Source organism: Panthera tigris, chromosome A3 (genome assembly GCF_018350195.1).
Source record: "Panthera tigris isolate Pti1 chromosome A3, P.tigris_Pti1_mat1.1, whole genome shotgun sequence".
Lineage (NCBI taxonomy): Eukaryota > Metazoa > Chordata > Mammalia > Carnivora > Felidae > Panthera > Panthera tigris.
Window position 1 is genome coordinate 10,398,086 of NC_056662.1, and position 13,609 is coordinate 10,411,694.

The 13,609-nt window shown below is 51.3% G+C and overlaps 1 protein-coding gene across 3 annotated transcripts in view; it reads left to right on the forward strand.

The window, feature by feature from the left end:
- Positions 1-12,908, forward strand: part of ATP9A (ATPase phospholipid transporting 9A (putative)) — a 129,668-nt gene extending 116,760 nt beyond the window's left edge. For all 3 annotated transcript variants that reach the window (XM_042980139.1, XM_042980141.1, XM_042980140.1), the window contains 5 exons: positions 2,586-2,650; positions 4,507-4,615; positions 5,250-5,307; positions 7,095-7,298; positions 8,557-12,908. In XM_042980139.1, the coding sequence (XP_042836073.1) occupies positions 2,586-2,650; positions 4,507-4,615; positions 5,250-5,307; positions 7,095-7,298; positions 8,557-8,693 (573 nt within the window). In that variant the 3' untranslated portion in view covers positions 8,694-12,908. The remainder of the gene's footprint in view (positions 1-2,585; positions 2,651-4,506; positions 4,616-5,249; positions 5,308-7,094; positions 7,299-8,556) is intronic.
- The last annotated feature ends 701 nt before the right edge of the window (positions 12,909-13,609 follow it).

A 13,609-nucleotide genomic window follows, 5' to 3' on the forward strand; every position in this document is an offset into this window, starting at 1 on the left:
TGATTCTCCTCCGTGGACACTTAGGTGAAAACACCCCCATTAAGCAGAGGGAACATAGGGGCGATGTGTCTTGGCACCCACCTCCCTTTCTGACCCCCCCACGATGTGTCTCTGAGACTTCGAGCAAGTCACTTTCCCCCTCTGGGCCTCAGTCTTCCGTTTGTGACATGGGGATGGTAAGATGTGTCTTGCCTCTCGGCCAAGGCCACTTTGAGAAGCAGAGTTTTCTAAGGCATCGAGTGCTGAAGGCATCCTTACCGCTGTTAATCAAAACAAAACAGGAAGATGTGTACGGTAAGGGGACATTTTAATCTGTGGGAAAGGAGCTTAATCACAACATAAAAGACATCCTGCCTTTCCAAGTAAGTGCACGTGAGGCCTCCCTTCCCTCCTTTTTCTTTTTTAAAAACTTTTTTAATTTTTTAAATGTTTATTTTTGAGAGAGAGAGAGTGCATGAGCAGGGGAGGGGCAGAGAGAGAGGGAGACACAGAATCTGAATCGGGCTCTAGGCTCTGAGCCATCAGCACAGAGCCCGGTGTAGGGCTCGGACTCATGAACTGTGAGATATGACCTGAGCCGAAGTCGGACACTGAACCACCCAGGTGCCCCTGATTTTATGTTTTCAGTATCTGTTGCATTTGAGAGCGTAGAAGCCTTCAAGTGATTTTTATCAACATGATCAAAATAGCTGTCATGATTCATCAGACCATATCTGTACTGTACTTTTTTTTTTAAGTTTATTTATTTATTTATTGAGAGAAAGAGCGCACGCACAGCCTGCAAACCAGGGAGGGGCGGAGAGAAAGGGAGAGAGAGATGCAAACCAGGGAGGGAGAGAGAGAATCCCAAGCAGGTTCCGCACTGACAGCACGGAGCCCGATGCGGGGCTCGAACCCATGAACCGTGAGATCATGACCTGAGCGGAAATCAAGAGTCGGACGCTTAGCTGCCGGACCCACCCAGGCGCCCCAGACCACATCTGTGCTTTTAATTTATGCTGGCTCATGAATCACACTGGATATTACTATGATTTAATCACTGGAAGATTAATCAGCTTGTCCGTGGCCATGCACACAAGAGCTGGCCTGGATGAGCTGACTTCAGCAATGTCTGTATGTTACCATGAGCCTCAGTTTAGAAAAAAATTCCAGGATGAGAAATTGTTCTTTGTGCGGTGGGAAAATGCGTTCACCCCTGTCCACTGTGCTGAAAGTGATTGGCTAAGAGCAAGTCCCTGTTAGAACTGCACTTTGACGTTGTTCTCTTTGATAGATGTGGCCACAGTGGTTTATTTTCCCTAAAGTGTTCTCTCCAACATGAAGAAGGCTTTTGGCCAGCCAGGCCCTTTTAGGGGAAGGAGGCTCTTGACCTTGATTTGCAAAACTACGCACCAGATTCTTGACTTTTTTACAAACGTCCTTTCTGTGCCACGGCCCAGCCTGGGGGAAAAGTCATTTGAAAGGTGGCTTTCACCTTTCAGTTCTGAAATATGACCAGGGGGTGCAGCTGGGGCTGCCCAGGACCGTGGTCCCGGGTGGCACCTGCATTTGGAGCTCCGTACCAGGTCAGCACCCAGAGCGGGTGCTGACGGGGAGATGCCTCCAGTGAGATACCCTTGCTGATGGCCGGCCTGCCTCCGCCTCTTGTCCTTAGTCTTTGAAAAGCCTTCAGCTGTTGCCGGCCTCTTTTTGGTTTTCTGCTCACAGGAATTCGCTTTGAGGCCACTTTCCTTCTGTTAGCCTGTAGGTGTCCAGAGAAGGACCTAACAGAGCATCAAGTCAGATTTTATCTCCCCAGCCTGTTTTTCACTGCCAGTAGCTAATATTTTCCAAACCAGGAAGTAGACATTTCAGTAAAGGTTTGGAAATGCTGCTCTTGTCTAATTGCAAAGGTGTTCCTGCTTGTGGGCTCTTCGTAAAAATTTCCCAAAATTGTAAAAAGTGTCATGTGAGAAGGGAAGCCTTGTCTGTAACCCCGCCCTCCGGGGTAACGGGTGCCCATCCTCATGGTGCAGGTGTCTCTATGTTTCCATACCTCTGCTAACTTGTTTCTTGGGTGCATGCCCAGAGAGGCGGTGCTTCTGAGCTGTCAGGAGCGCGGGCTCTGGAGACAGAGCTGGCTTTAACCCTGCAGTGAAGTCTACCTGCTCAGATTCCCCGTCTGTGAAAGGCAGGTGATACTAGGACTCGATCTCATGGGTGGTTCTGGAGATTCACAGAGGTCACGGAGAGAGCGCCCCTGGGTGTAGCCTGTGTAACTCAGTGTTCACAAGGGGGCTGAGCATGGTCTCTGGAGCTAAACTACCTGGGAACGACTCCTGGCTCTATCCCTCGTGAGCTGTGTGATTGTAGGCGAGTCACTTAACTTCTCTGTGCCTTACTCTTCTCCTCTGTAAATAGGGGTTGATGACAACAGTACCTGTCTCATGAGGTGGTTATAATTGTTAAATGAGCTGATTTACTGAAAGCACTCACAACTGTGTCAGTAAAGCTTGCGGTACGTTAAGGGTGGGGTGTTGTTATTATATAAAGGTAGGGCCTTTGTCAATGATTTTTGGTAACATCTTCCTTTCTCGTTGGCACAGGCTGTCTTTTCCTCTGTGTTTTACTTTGCATCGGTTCCTCTCTACCAAGGATTCCTCATCATTGGGTAAGGAAAGCTAGGCAGGGTTATTAACTTTTTATGAAACCTCCCTAACATACCACAGAGGAGAGAAGAAACATTGTGTCTCGACTGTTCAGCCCCTGAGTTGCCCGGGATGTAGTTGAGAACCTAACTTGGATTTTTATTTGTAATGTTTTTGGGTTTTTTTTGTTTTTTTTTTTTAATTTATTTTTGAGACAGAGAGAGACAGAGCATGAGTAGGGGAGGGGCAGAGAGAGAGGGAGACATAGAATCTGAAACAGGCTCCAGGCTCTGAGGCGTCAGCACAGAGCCCCACACGGGGCTCAAACCCCCAAATGTGAGATCATGACCCGAGCCGAAGTTGGATGCCCAACCGACAGAGCCCCCCAGGCGCCCCGGATTTTTATTTTTGAATGGCTCAGCCTATACCCAGACTGAGAAAGTGGAGCTCGGTGGGCTTGTGGTTCACAGCGCTTGGCGGTTTGGACCTGGAGGGGGGAGAATGCTTGCCCATGACCATCCGAGCTTATTGGTGATGGCGACCAAAGCAAGATCGAAGGTTCCCAGACTCAGTGATTTCATTGGGGTCTTAGAAAAAGGGGAAAGACGTGTCTGGAAAGTACCCTCCCTGTCGTGGACCCGGTAGAATGTCCTGCTGCTGGGTCTGTCGGGAGGGCCAGAGCCTTGCTGTCCTGGGAGATGTCCCTAGCAGAGCCTGACTGCTGTGTGCCAGTGATCTGTCAGACAGGGGTCACGTGGACATTTGCTGCCATCGGCTCCACCCCCATTCCTGACTTGGAACTCATGACGTTCCTTTTGATCCTTCAGAGAATGTTCTCAGTGTGTGAGTCACCCAGGTAGGTGGATTGGGTGACACGTGTCCTAGATAGAGACATGTGTAGGGCACACGCCTGGTTGTGAGGAGGCAGGAAGCACAGAAAGGCTGGCTGGTCCCAGGGGAGAGTCTCACAAAGAATTCTGCCTGCTTCTTTTTTTTTTTTTTAATTTTTATTTTATTTTTTATTAAAAAAATTTTTTTTTAATGTATGTTTTTGAGACAGAAAGAGACAGGGCACGAACGGGGGAGGGTCAGAGAGAGAGGGAGACACAGAATCTGAAACAGGCTCCAGGCTCTGAGCTGTCAGCACAGAGCCTGACGCGGGGCTCGAACCCACGGACTCTGAGATCATGACCTGAGCCGAAGTCGGCCGCTTAACCAACTGAGCCACCCAGGCGCCCCATGCCTGCCTCTAACTGGAAAAGTGGACTGTCCTTTGTCAGGTCCCAGAAGAATGAAAGAACCTGCCAGAACGTAGGGGCTCCCCGAAATGTGTTCCGTGTGGCCCGCCGCGGACCCCTCGCCGCCCTCAGTTCCCATCTCCTCTCTCCCCCTCACTCGCTCAGCTCCAGCTATACTGGCTGCCTTGCTGTCCTTCAAACGGGTCCTCGCCTCAGGACCTTTGCACGTGCTGTTCTCTCTGCCTGGGATGCCCTTCCCTTCATTTGGGCATGGCTGCCTCTCACCTTTTATGGGTGTTTACTCAACTGTCACATCCTTTGGGCACCCACTCTAAAAAATCATACCACCCCCACGGCTCTTTCCCTCTCCTCCCATTGCAGTGGCCTTCCCAGCACTTACCTGCAGCACACAGTGTAGTTTACCGACTTTGTTGGCTCACAGATGGGCAGGACAGCTCTCCGAGGGCAGATGTTCTGTTTCTCATCTGAAGCTCCAGTCCTTAAAACCAGCCCTGGCCCGTGATGGGCACTTAGTGAGTAGTTCCTGAAGAAATGCACGGGAATGGGGCTCCAGAGGCCGGAGAAGCAGACTGTTCCTTTTCCATCGGCCCGTCTCACGTGCGGCGATTTTTCTCCCCCAGGTACTCCACCATTTACACCATGTTTCCCGTATTCTCTCTGGTCCTGGACAAAGATGTGAAGTCAGAAGTTGCCATGCTGTATCCTGAGCTCTACAAGGATCTTCTCAAGGTTCAGTGAACTCCTCCTTCCCTTCCTCCTCCTTCCGCTTCTTTCTCCCTCTCTCCCTACTTTCATTTCACGCAGACCCTCCATTTCCGGTTTGAACACACAGATTTCGACGATTTGAGCTGGTGGCGGCTTTCTTGAGAGGAAGGAGTGCGGTTTTACATTCTTTTTTCTTAAAAAAGCCATATGTATGCTCCTAGAGAATGTTAAACTGTACAGTAATATGTAAACTGAAAACTTCCAACTAACCAACCAAAAACTTAAAAAAAAAAAAAAAAAAGAGCCCCTGACAGTTCCATTCTGCCACTGAGGCTCCTGGAAGCATTTTGGTGTATGCTTCTAAAAAGTGTGTGTGTGTGTGTGTGTGTGTGTGTGTGTGTGTGTGTGTGATTTCGTTTATTTGTCTTCCAGGAGTTTTACTGAAGGGCAGATTTATTCCCACCGAATATCAATTGTCTTTTAAACGTGTAATTTCTCAAACATGTCCAGACATGTGCGAGACGCTTTTTTTTTTTTTTTTTTTTTTTTTTTGATGAAAACAGGCAGGTTGCCTTGTTGGTGGCAGGGAAGCGTGGGGCAGCTGACACCCTGGGTGAGCCACACACCATAACCTGCTCTTTCTCGTTCTCTCGTTTAGGGAAGACCGTTGTCCTACAAGACCTTCTTAATATGGGTTTTGATTAGCATCTATCAAGGTGAGAAAAGTCACACCAGCTGTGGGGTTATGCTGGGGGTTCTGTTGTCTGTAGAACACGAAGAAGCTGGAACCCTGAAACTTGGTTAAGGGGTGGGACGGTGCACCCCAAGGGGGCCCTACCCGGCATTTTGTAAGGACCAGAACACTCAGCACGGTGATAGATCTGTGAGGAGGTGCTGTCTGCTTCAGGAGACAGACTCAGAGAAAAATACAACGAACACCAATCACCACCTGCTGGGGTGTGCGAGCCACTGTGAGAAAAAGCGGTTGCTTTCTGGAATGTTCTGATACTTTTTCTGAGGTCCTTATAGTTTTTGAGAAATGTGTCTGCTTCACTGGCCTCCAGGGAGGGTCTCTCAGACTGCAGACAGACTTTGTAGGATGACTTTTAAGTGTAGGAGGAGAAAATACCAAAACCCCTGTTGGTGTTTATTTCTGTTTGTATGCGTGTTTTATAATATATGTGATTGTGCAGTGGTCGTAATATCCATCTACGTCTGCCCAGGTACAGACGTCTACTTTACAAATATACATTGTGTGTTGTGGAGGGTGGTCTTACTGATGTCGTGTGCAACCAATAGGTGTAGATACTGTTAAAATTGTTGGCAGGAAGTTAAATTATCAGTAAAAAAAATCGGGGGAGGATTTTTAAGAAGTACATCAAAGTATAATATACGCATTGATTTTTGCAGCCACCTTTTGTATGTAAAAGTTCATAAATCAGGAGCACTGAAGCCCCATTTCACCCCTTCATCCTGAACCCCTGGCACGATGGGCAGTCGCTTGAGGAGTTTTGGGGTTGAGCATCTCCTGGTCCTGCCTCTGTGTAATATTCTTGTGCTGTCGGATATTTGAGCTGTGTGTGAGCACCATCTCTCTGCTTTTCTGCTGTGCTAGAAAAACACGTATCCGTTCCCTCTCCCACTTTCCTTTCTTGCCTCCTTATAGGTACAGGATGCTCTGAGTGTCTCTAGGTTACCTCTGGCATTGTTTGTGTGTGTGTGTGTGTGTGTGTGTGTGTGTGTGTGTGTGTGTGTGTGTGTTGTGGGCGTTAGGGCGTAAAACAACACATGACTTAAGATTGACCATCTTTTTTTTTTAATTTTTTAATGCTTACTTATTTTTGAGACAGAGAGAGACAGAGCATGAATGGGGGAGGGGCAGAGAGAGAGGGAGACACAGAGTCGGAAGCAGGCTCCAGGCTCTGAGCCATCAGCCCAGAGCCCGACGCGGGGCTCGAACTTGCGGACCGCAAGATCGTGACCTGAGCTGAAGTCGGACGCTTAACCGACGGAGCCACCCAGGCGCCCCACCCATCTTTTTTTTTAAATTTACATCCAAGTTAGTTAGCATCTAGTGCAATGATGATTTCAGGAGTACATTCCAGTGGTCATCCTCTATGTATAACACCCGGTGCTCATCCCAAGTGTCTTTCTTAGTGCCCCTCACCCATTTAGCCCATTTTGTTTTTTTCCCCTTTCCATTTCTCCCCTTCCCTCCTTCCCTCTGTCTCTCCCTCTCTCTCTCTTTCTTCTCCCCTGCAATTATAGACTCCTTATGACGTAAGGTCCAAAGAGAAAATAGGAAATCAGAAGGAGACACCTCTTTAAAGCCTCCATAAAGCACCACTCATCAACCTCATTTAGCAAGTGCCATCTTTCATGTCTAAATGGAAAATAAAGGAAAAGGAGCCCAGGCCGAGGGGGCTCTGGAGGGGAGCGGGAGGGGCGGCAGCTGCGGGCAGGCAGGGCTGTGCGGGGACACCGGCTCCGTCTGCCTTCGCAGGGAGCACCATCATGTACGGGGCCCTGCTGCTGTTCGAGTCCGAGTTCGTGCACATCGTGGCCATTTCCTTCACGTCGCTGATCCTCACGGAGCTGCTCATGGTGGCCCTGACCATCCAGACATGGCACTGGCTCATGACCGTGGCCGAGCTGCTCAGTCTGGCCTGCTACATCGCCTCCCTGGTGTTCCTCCACGAGTTCATCGGTAAGACCCGCTCTGTGGCTGAAGCCGGGCAGTGAGGTCCAGGGGCCCCCTGCCCAGCGCTCATCCTGGGGTCTTTGTCCAGCTGGCCTTGGCACTCAGCTGCCCCCATTTTCTTACTGGTGTCCCCGTGGGGCAGATAGCACCTGTGGATCAGCTTCCCGGAACAGAGGCTGGTGGGCACAATGTCAATGGAGTGTTTCCTTTTGAAAACACACTGCACTAAGTGACTTCGAAGGGGGTTCCGTTGAATTCGACAGAGGCCTGGTAGGTTTCTTGAGGGATCCGGGCAAAGTGCCGGGCTCTGGGGGGCGAATGCGATGTCGGACATCCAGGTTTTGTTCATGAATAAATGGTAAGTCCCGCAGGATTTGTCCTTATCAGTAGGTTAAGAAACTCCACCTTCCCCTGAAGGCGTCTCTGATCAGGTCTCATGTTCATCAGCAAACGCTCCATAAGGTTTTGGTCAAGGTAAAAGGAACATCCGGTTACTGAAGTCTTAGTTTCACACTTGTCCTGAGAGTCTCTCAGAATGCGTTTTTGTGAACACCTACTGTGTACTCAGTGGCTTGGGGGTGGCGAGCTCTGCCCTCAGGAAGCTGTCACAGGGCCGGCTGGGCAGACGCACGGGTGGGACCGTGGCCCGTGCCAGCCACACGCTCCCCATCTGTGCCCCGGAAGTGGTGTCCACTCCACTACTGAGGAAGGCTGCGGGCTGTGCTCTGCTCTCTCAAAACCCTCCAGACCGCGGGCTCGCTGTCCTGCAGCGGAAGGGGGCGTCCGACCCTCAGTGGAAGCCCCCTAGGCCACCCGGTTCCCGCTCTGCACCGCCCTCAGACCCCACCCGTCCTGGGCTTTGGTGACCATCCCAGAGGCGAGGGGAAAACATGTCTGGTGTCGGAGTGCCTTTCTGCTCTCGGGCGGCAGGGTTTGCATAGAAAAGCGCCAGCTGTCAGATTCCAGATCAGAAACACCTGTAAGAATTGTTTCTGCCTGTAGTTTTGTTTTCCTGGTGTTGGAAGTAGCATTTCAGTGACTGTCGGTGAAGGCACAGGTCAGAGAGAGGAGGGAGTGGGGAGAATCCCAGCCCTGGAGACGGAGCCCAGGAAAGGGGCCGGTGCCAGGAGGCCATGTGTCAGTGAGGAGAGGCAGCCCCCCCCCTCCCCCCGCCCAATAGCTATGCTGGCAGTTCCTGAGCTGCACAGGCCTTCTGGAACATTCCGCCCGCTCACCGCCGTCTTCCCTTTTGCTTGCATTGCAGATGTGTACTTCATCGCCACTTTGTCATTCTTGTGGAAGGTGTCCGTTATCACTCTGGTCAGCTGTCTCCCCCTGTACGTTCTCAAGTATCTGCGGAGACGGTTCTCCCCGCCCAGCTACTCGAAGCTCACCTCGTAGGCGTGCGCGGGCCGAGGGCACCGCGGCCTCTGCGCCCTCCCGGTGGACAGAGTTCAAGTTGCGTTTTTTTTAACCGCCACCTGTGGATCTCGCGGTAATGGCTACCACGTGCCGTTTGGACGCGAAGCGGCTGAATGTGCAGAGTCCCGAGGCTGGTTCAACGGGGCAGGCTCCTGGGACGTGCCCGCGGGGGCCTGCTCGAGCCCCGGATGACTCGGCCTCAAGTGAATGTATATACGTGAAAGCTGGTGGCTCGGCTAACACATTCATACGTGGGTCACCGTGCGAGCTTCCGAGGACTGGGATTCTGGTGTCGTGTGATAGAAGTTTCTGTCCAGCTGCGGATTGTAGAAGGGTTTGTTTGTGTTTTTGTTTTAAACAGTCCTAATGTGTGTGTGCTCCCCGCGTCTTTCTCGCTCTGAAAAAACTGGCTGCGGAGAAGCGTCAAGCTCTCGGTCTACAGGTTTGTGGGAAAAGGCCATGACTCTGGTCAAAAGTGACCCAGACGGTAGTCGCACGGCCGGAGTGCCACCCACCCCGCCCGAGGCCGCTCTGCTTGCCGAAGCCACGCTGCCTTCCCAGAGCGACACAGAGCGGACCAGGGCAGAGCGAGCGAGCCGTAAATCCCCTCTCTTCTCCTGCGTCAGATTCAGCTTCGACGGTGCCCGAGTTAGCGCCACCTGCCTCCTCGTAAAAGAATTTCAAAGGTGTTACCCTGCTGTGTTCGGACCTGGTAACAATTACAAAGCCTGTGGCCATCTGAGGACACCCCTCCAGACATTTTCAGCAGTTGCTTTAGCAGGAAAGGTGCCACCGAACGGCTCCTAAATGTGTCGACAGGGTGATAAGAGACTCAGCTAATTCTTTAGACAATGTAGCATATGAGGCTCAGGCCTCCTGAGTCCAGAGTGCAGGGTCAGGGCTGGGGGCTCTCGGCTTCCACAGAAATCTGTTTCCCATCAGGAGGATGAAATGGCCAAGGCAGAGGCATCATAACCATGCCCTTCGTCGGCGGCAGCTTCGAGCAGAGAGTCCCTGGGAGGAGGAGGCCCAGGCTGCCGGCTCTGGGGTCGGGGCTCCGTTCCGCTGCCTCTCGAGATCTCCAGGGGGAGCTTGCTGGAAGGCCGCCAGCGGTAGAGACCCCTCCCCCGCCGGGATGGCGTACCCGCACGTGTGTTTCTTATAAAGCTGTGGCTTCTCTTTCCAGAGGAGGGAAGGGAGTTTTCAAGCGCTGGGCGTGGCGGGGCAAGGCGTTCTTGGGTTTCCGAGTCACTTGGTGCCACATATGCCATCAGGGTTAAGTCGGCGGATCTTCCAGTGACTGCGATCTCGGATCCGTGGTTAATTCCTTCAGCCCTTCAGCATGACGCTTCTTGTGCGTGCTTCAGAGACGCGAGCTCCAGCCTGGCCGCCGCGCCCACGGCCCTACGCTCAGCCTGCGGCTGGGGGGTTGGGGGCGGGAGGAGCGGGCACATCGGTTCCTGGCCTTGGGAGCACTCTCCATATGCTCATGTACTTATGTTGCCCTTTTAAACCCTTATAAAATGATTCTAAGTTTCAGGCACTGGGTAAACTGGCTCTTGGCATTGCTTCTGTTTTAAGATTCTGCATTTTTGCAGTATTTCGGCCGTTCTGTTCCAGCCATCTCTGCCACACCGGAAGGATCTGCAGGGAATATAGGTCGCCGTGAATGAATGGTTATTTAGGAATAGGACCTTTCAGCCGGAAAGATTGAACGGGTCTGACTTCTCTCTGAGTGATGTTACGTAGTTTCAAAGGTAGAGGAGGGAGCCTTGGGCTCAGGAGTTCATACTTTGATCTGTCTTCTTAGAAGTCCGATTGTAAGTCTTAAGTTGTTCTGATCTGAGGTTGCAAACCCTGAACCTGGCCTTGTTCACAGACAGGTGATGGCTTCTGCAGGTAGGTCTTGCCAGAAGTGCTGTGAGGAAATTTTGGACGTTCCCAGCAGATACAGGGAGACGGTCTCTTGCTTTTTTTTCCCCCTCAAGTCCCAAGTTCGATCCAGGTGTGTGAGCTGACTTTTGAAGTCAACGCCTGAGATGCCACCTGACATCTCCCAGGAAGAGAGCTGCCGAAGAAGCCACGCCTGGAAGTGGAGGGGTGCTGGTCTGTGCCATTGCAAACCTTGTTCTCTCGTCCCAGCTGCACTCTGGCGGAGGCAGTCGGGGGCCAGAGGGACCTAAACCCCAAGCGGAGCCCCGACCCCCACGCCGGGGAGCCTCCCCATCAGTGGGCAGCCTGCTCCCTCCACCTGCCGGGGGTCGTCGGGTGTCTGGGGATGCGTGTGCTTCTCAAACTCTGGAGCCCCAAAGGGCAGGAGCCTCAAGTCGGTCGAGGGTACGGGATCCTTACCTGCACCCGTCAGGCCAGTCCCAGCAGAGGACCCGTGTGCACGAGGATTATCTCAGTTGCGGGGAAAGGTAAAACAGGAACCTCCTGAGTTTGTAGATCTTGAGCAGACGGATCCCGTTGACCTTTCTCTCGGTTTACCAATCTGGAAGGAATTTAGGAAGCGCCACTGACCCCTGCCCCTCACCTTGGACCTCAGTGGGACCCAAGTCTCCGGCAGCCTATTTGATTTGAGGCCGGAGGCCCCACGGCACACAATCAGTGCTATTCAAACCTTTCTCCTCAAAGTAAAAATTAACCCCCCACCCCCGCCCTCTGACACCACTGGGTATTTCTGTCCTGGTTAGCACTTTTGTTATTTTATGATTATTTTTGTTCTGTCTTTTGGTGATGGTTGTACGTGCATGAGGATGACGGGATCCATTCGGTTTCTCCTCCCCCCCCCCCCCCACTTCCTTCCTCTAAGAAAATGACCAGACAAGCTTCTCCATTTCAGTAATTTCTGAAGCCTGACAGTTTGGATCCTAATTTGGAGGGCGCACATGCTCACATGTGTGTTGCCCGTGGTGCTAGGGGGGTCTGGTTGCACCATCTCTGGCTGCTTGGGGCAGCGGACTTTGCCACAGAGCGAAGGAGGGGCGTCCCAGGGGGCGTGTAGACATCGGAGCAAACCACCTTCGCAGCCACCTGGAGCCGGGAGACCGTGAGCTGGGATGTGTCCCACTGTTGGTGTTGTCCCATCCGGGCCCCAGGCCAGCTTCCCTTCCTAAGCCCTCTTGTGTGTAGTCTGCTTCGGTACCCGTGTCTGGTCCCCTCTGTGTGCTCTCTGCTGAAAGCTTAGGTCACACTGACAACTTCTGAATGTATTTTGAGTTCTGTGCTCATTGGGAATGGACACAATAATGCCTCTTCTCCTTTTCCAGATTTTTGCTTTTATACTTTGTTTTGTTTTTACTGGGGTGGGGATGGGAAAGCCCTCATGCCTTTATGGGGCAGCATTTTAAACCTTTGCCAAATCGCCAGTGGGACCTACACGTGCTTCCGCACCATCCTGTTGAAGACAAACACCTCTCAGCTGTTTTTATCTTTAATCTTTTGTGTGTGTGTTTAAGTGTGTGTGTGTGTGTGTGTGTGTGAGACCTGAGTTTTTGATGAGATACTTGATTTGCATCAAAATCCCGTTACTTCCAGCTTTGTTGTCATCAAAAAACATAAAAGGAGCTTGTAAATAGAACAGATTTTACTTCTCCCCCCTTCCTTTCATGTAAAACCTTTTGCCACGTATACTTAGTGGAAAATATTTCCATTAATGATGTTCATTTCATCTTGGGAAAATACATCTTGTGTTTCGGAACGGAACCGAGAGGCATTGCCACCGTGCGGACAGCGTCCCCGAGACCTCGCGCTCCTCGGCGTCTGCTCCGGCTTCTCTGTCACCGCGTGCTTGGGGGTGCCGTCCGTTAACGTCACTGGGCAACGTCAGTGGATACTGCGTTTGTGGGGGGGGGGCTGCTGGGGGGGACGCGGTATTAGCAAACAAAAGTTGTGGCCACTCTATGATTTTGTTGCAGGGGGGGTAGCCGTAAGCTCATCTAGGAGCCGGCGGCCTCCTCATTAGTGGATTCGTCCGTGTAATGCACATAGCACATATCCACCAGGACAGCGTTCTTTCATTAGCGGGAAGCTCTGGTACAGGATGCTTTAATTTAGCAGGAACTCCCAGATGATTTAAATCCTCGATCCCGTGATGATACACATGTGATCCTGCGTGTTTCTGACCGGTTGTCCTTTCATTGTGTGCCAGCGTGGCTCATTGCTGCTGCCCAATAAAGCTTGTGTACTTTCTGCCTTTGGGGATCATTTTAATTTGTGCGGAAACAGGAATTCTGGTGTCAAAATGAAGGCTTTTTATGATAACGCTCCGATTTTGTGTGTATCTCATGGTACAAAAAGGGAAGAACTGTTTTTCCAGTTATTTTGATTTTGGCAAAAAAAAAAAAAAAATCCCATCCCAAACCCGTGCATTATTTATTATTCTGTACCGTTGTCTATTCCAGACATGTCAGAATTTCAAAAGGTGACCGATACAAATAGGAAAAAGGAGAAAAGTATTTTATAGGAGTCAGATTTATACACATGTAGTCCTTGATCTGTTTGGATACCTTTAAAAAAAAATCAAATAATATGAGATGTAGGAATGCAGTCACCTAAGTTTCAGGGAGGAGAGGTTTCTAATATTTTATTAATCTCACCCAGTGATTCTCAGCTGGAGGGCTTTTGTCCACCACGGGACTTGGGGCAGTGTCCGAGGCATTTTTGGTTGTCACGGTTGGGGTGGGGTGCTCAGGGGCCTGATGAGAGGCCAGCGATGCCGCAGGACAGCCCCCCACCCCGTGGAGCCATTCGACCCCGAATGTCGAAGGTACCGCGGTTGAGAACCCCCGATACAACCTGCACACGTCTGCTTTATCGCTGCGGTGTGAACGCCCGTGTCTCGGGAAACCAGCTATGTACCAACGAGCCACATGTTTTAATTAGGAGCTATT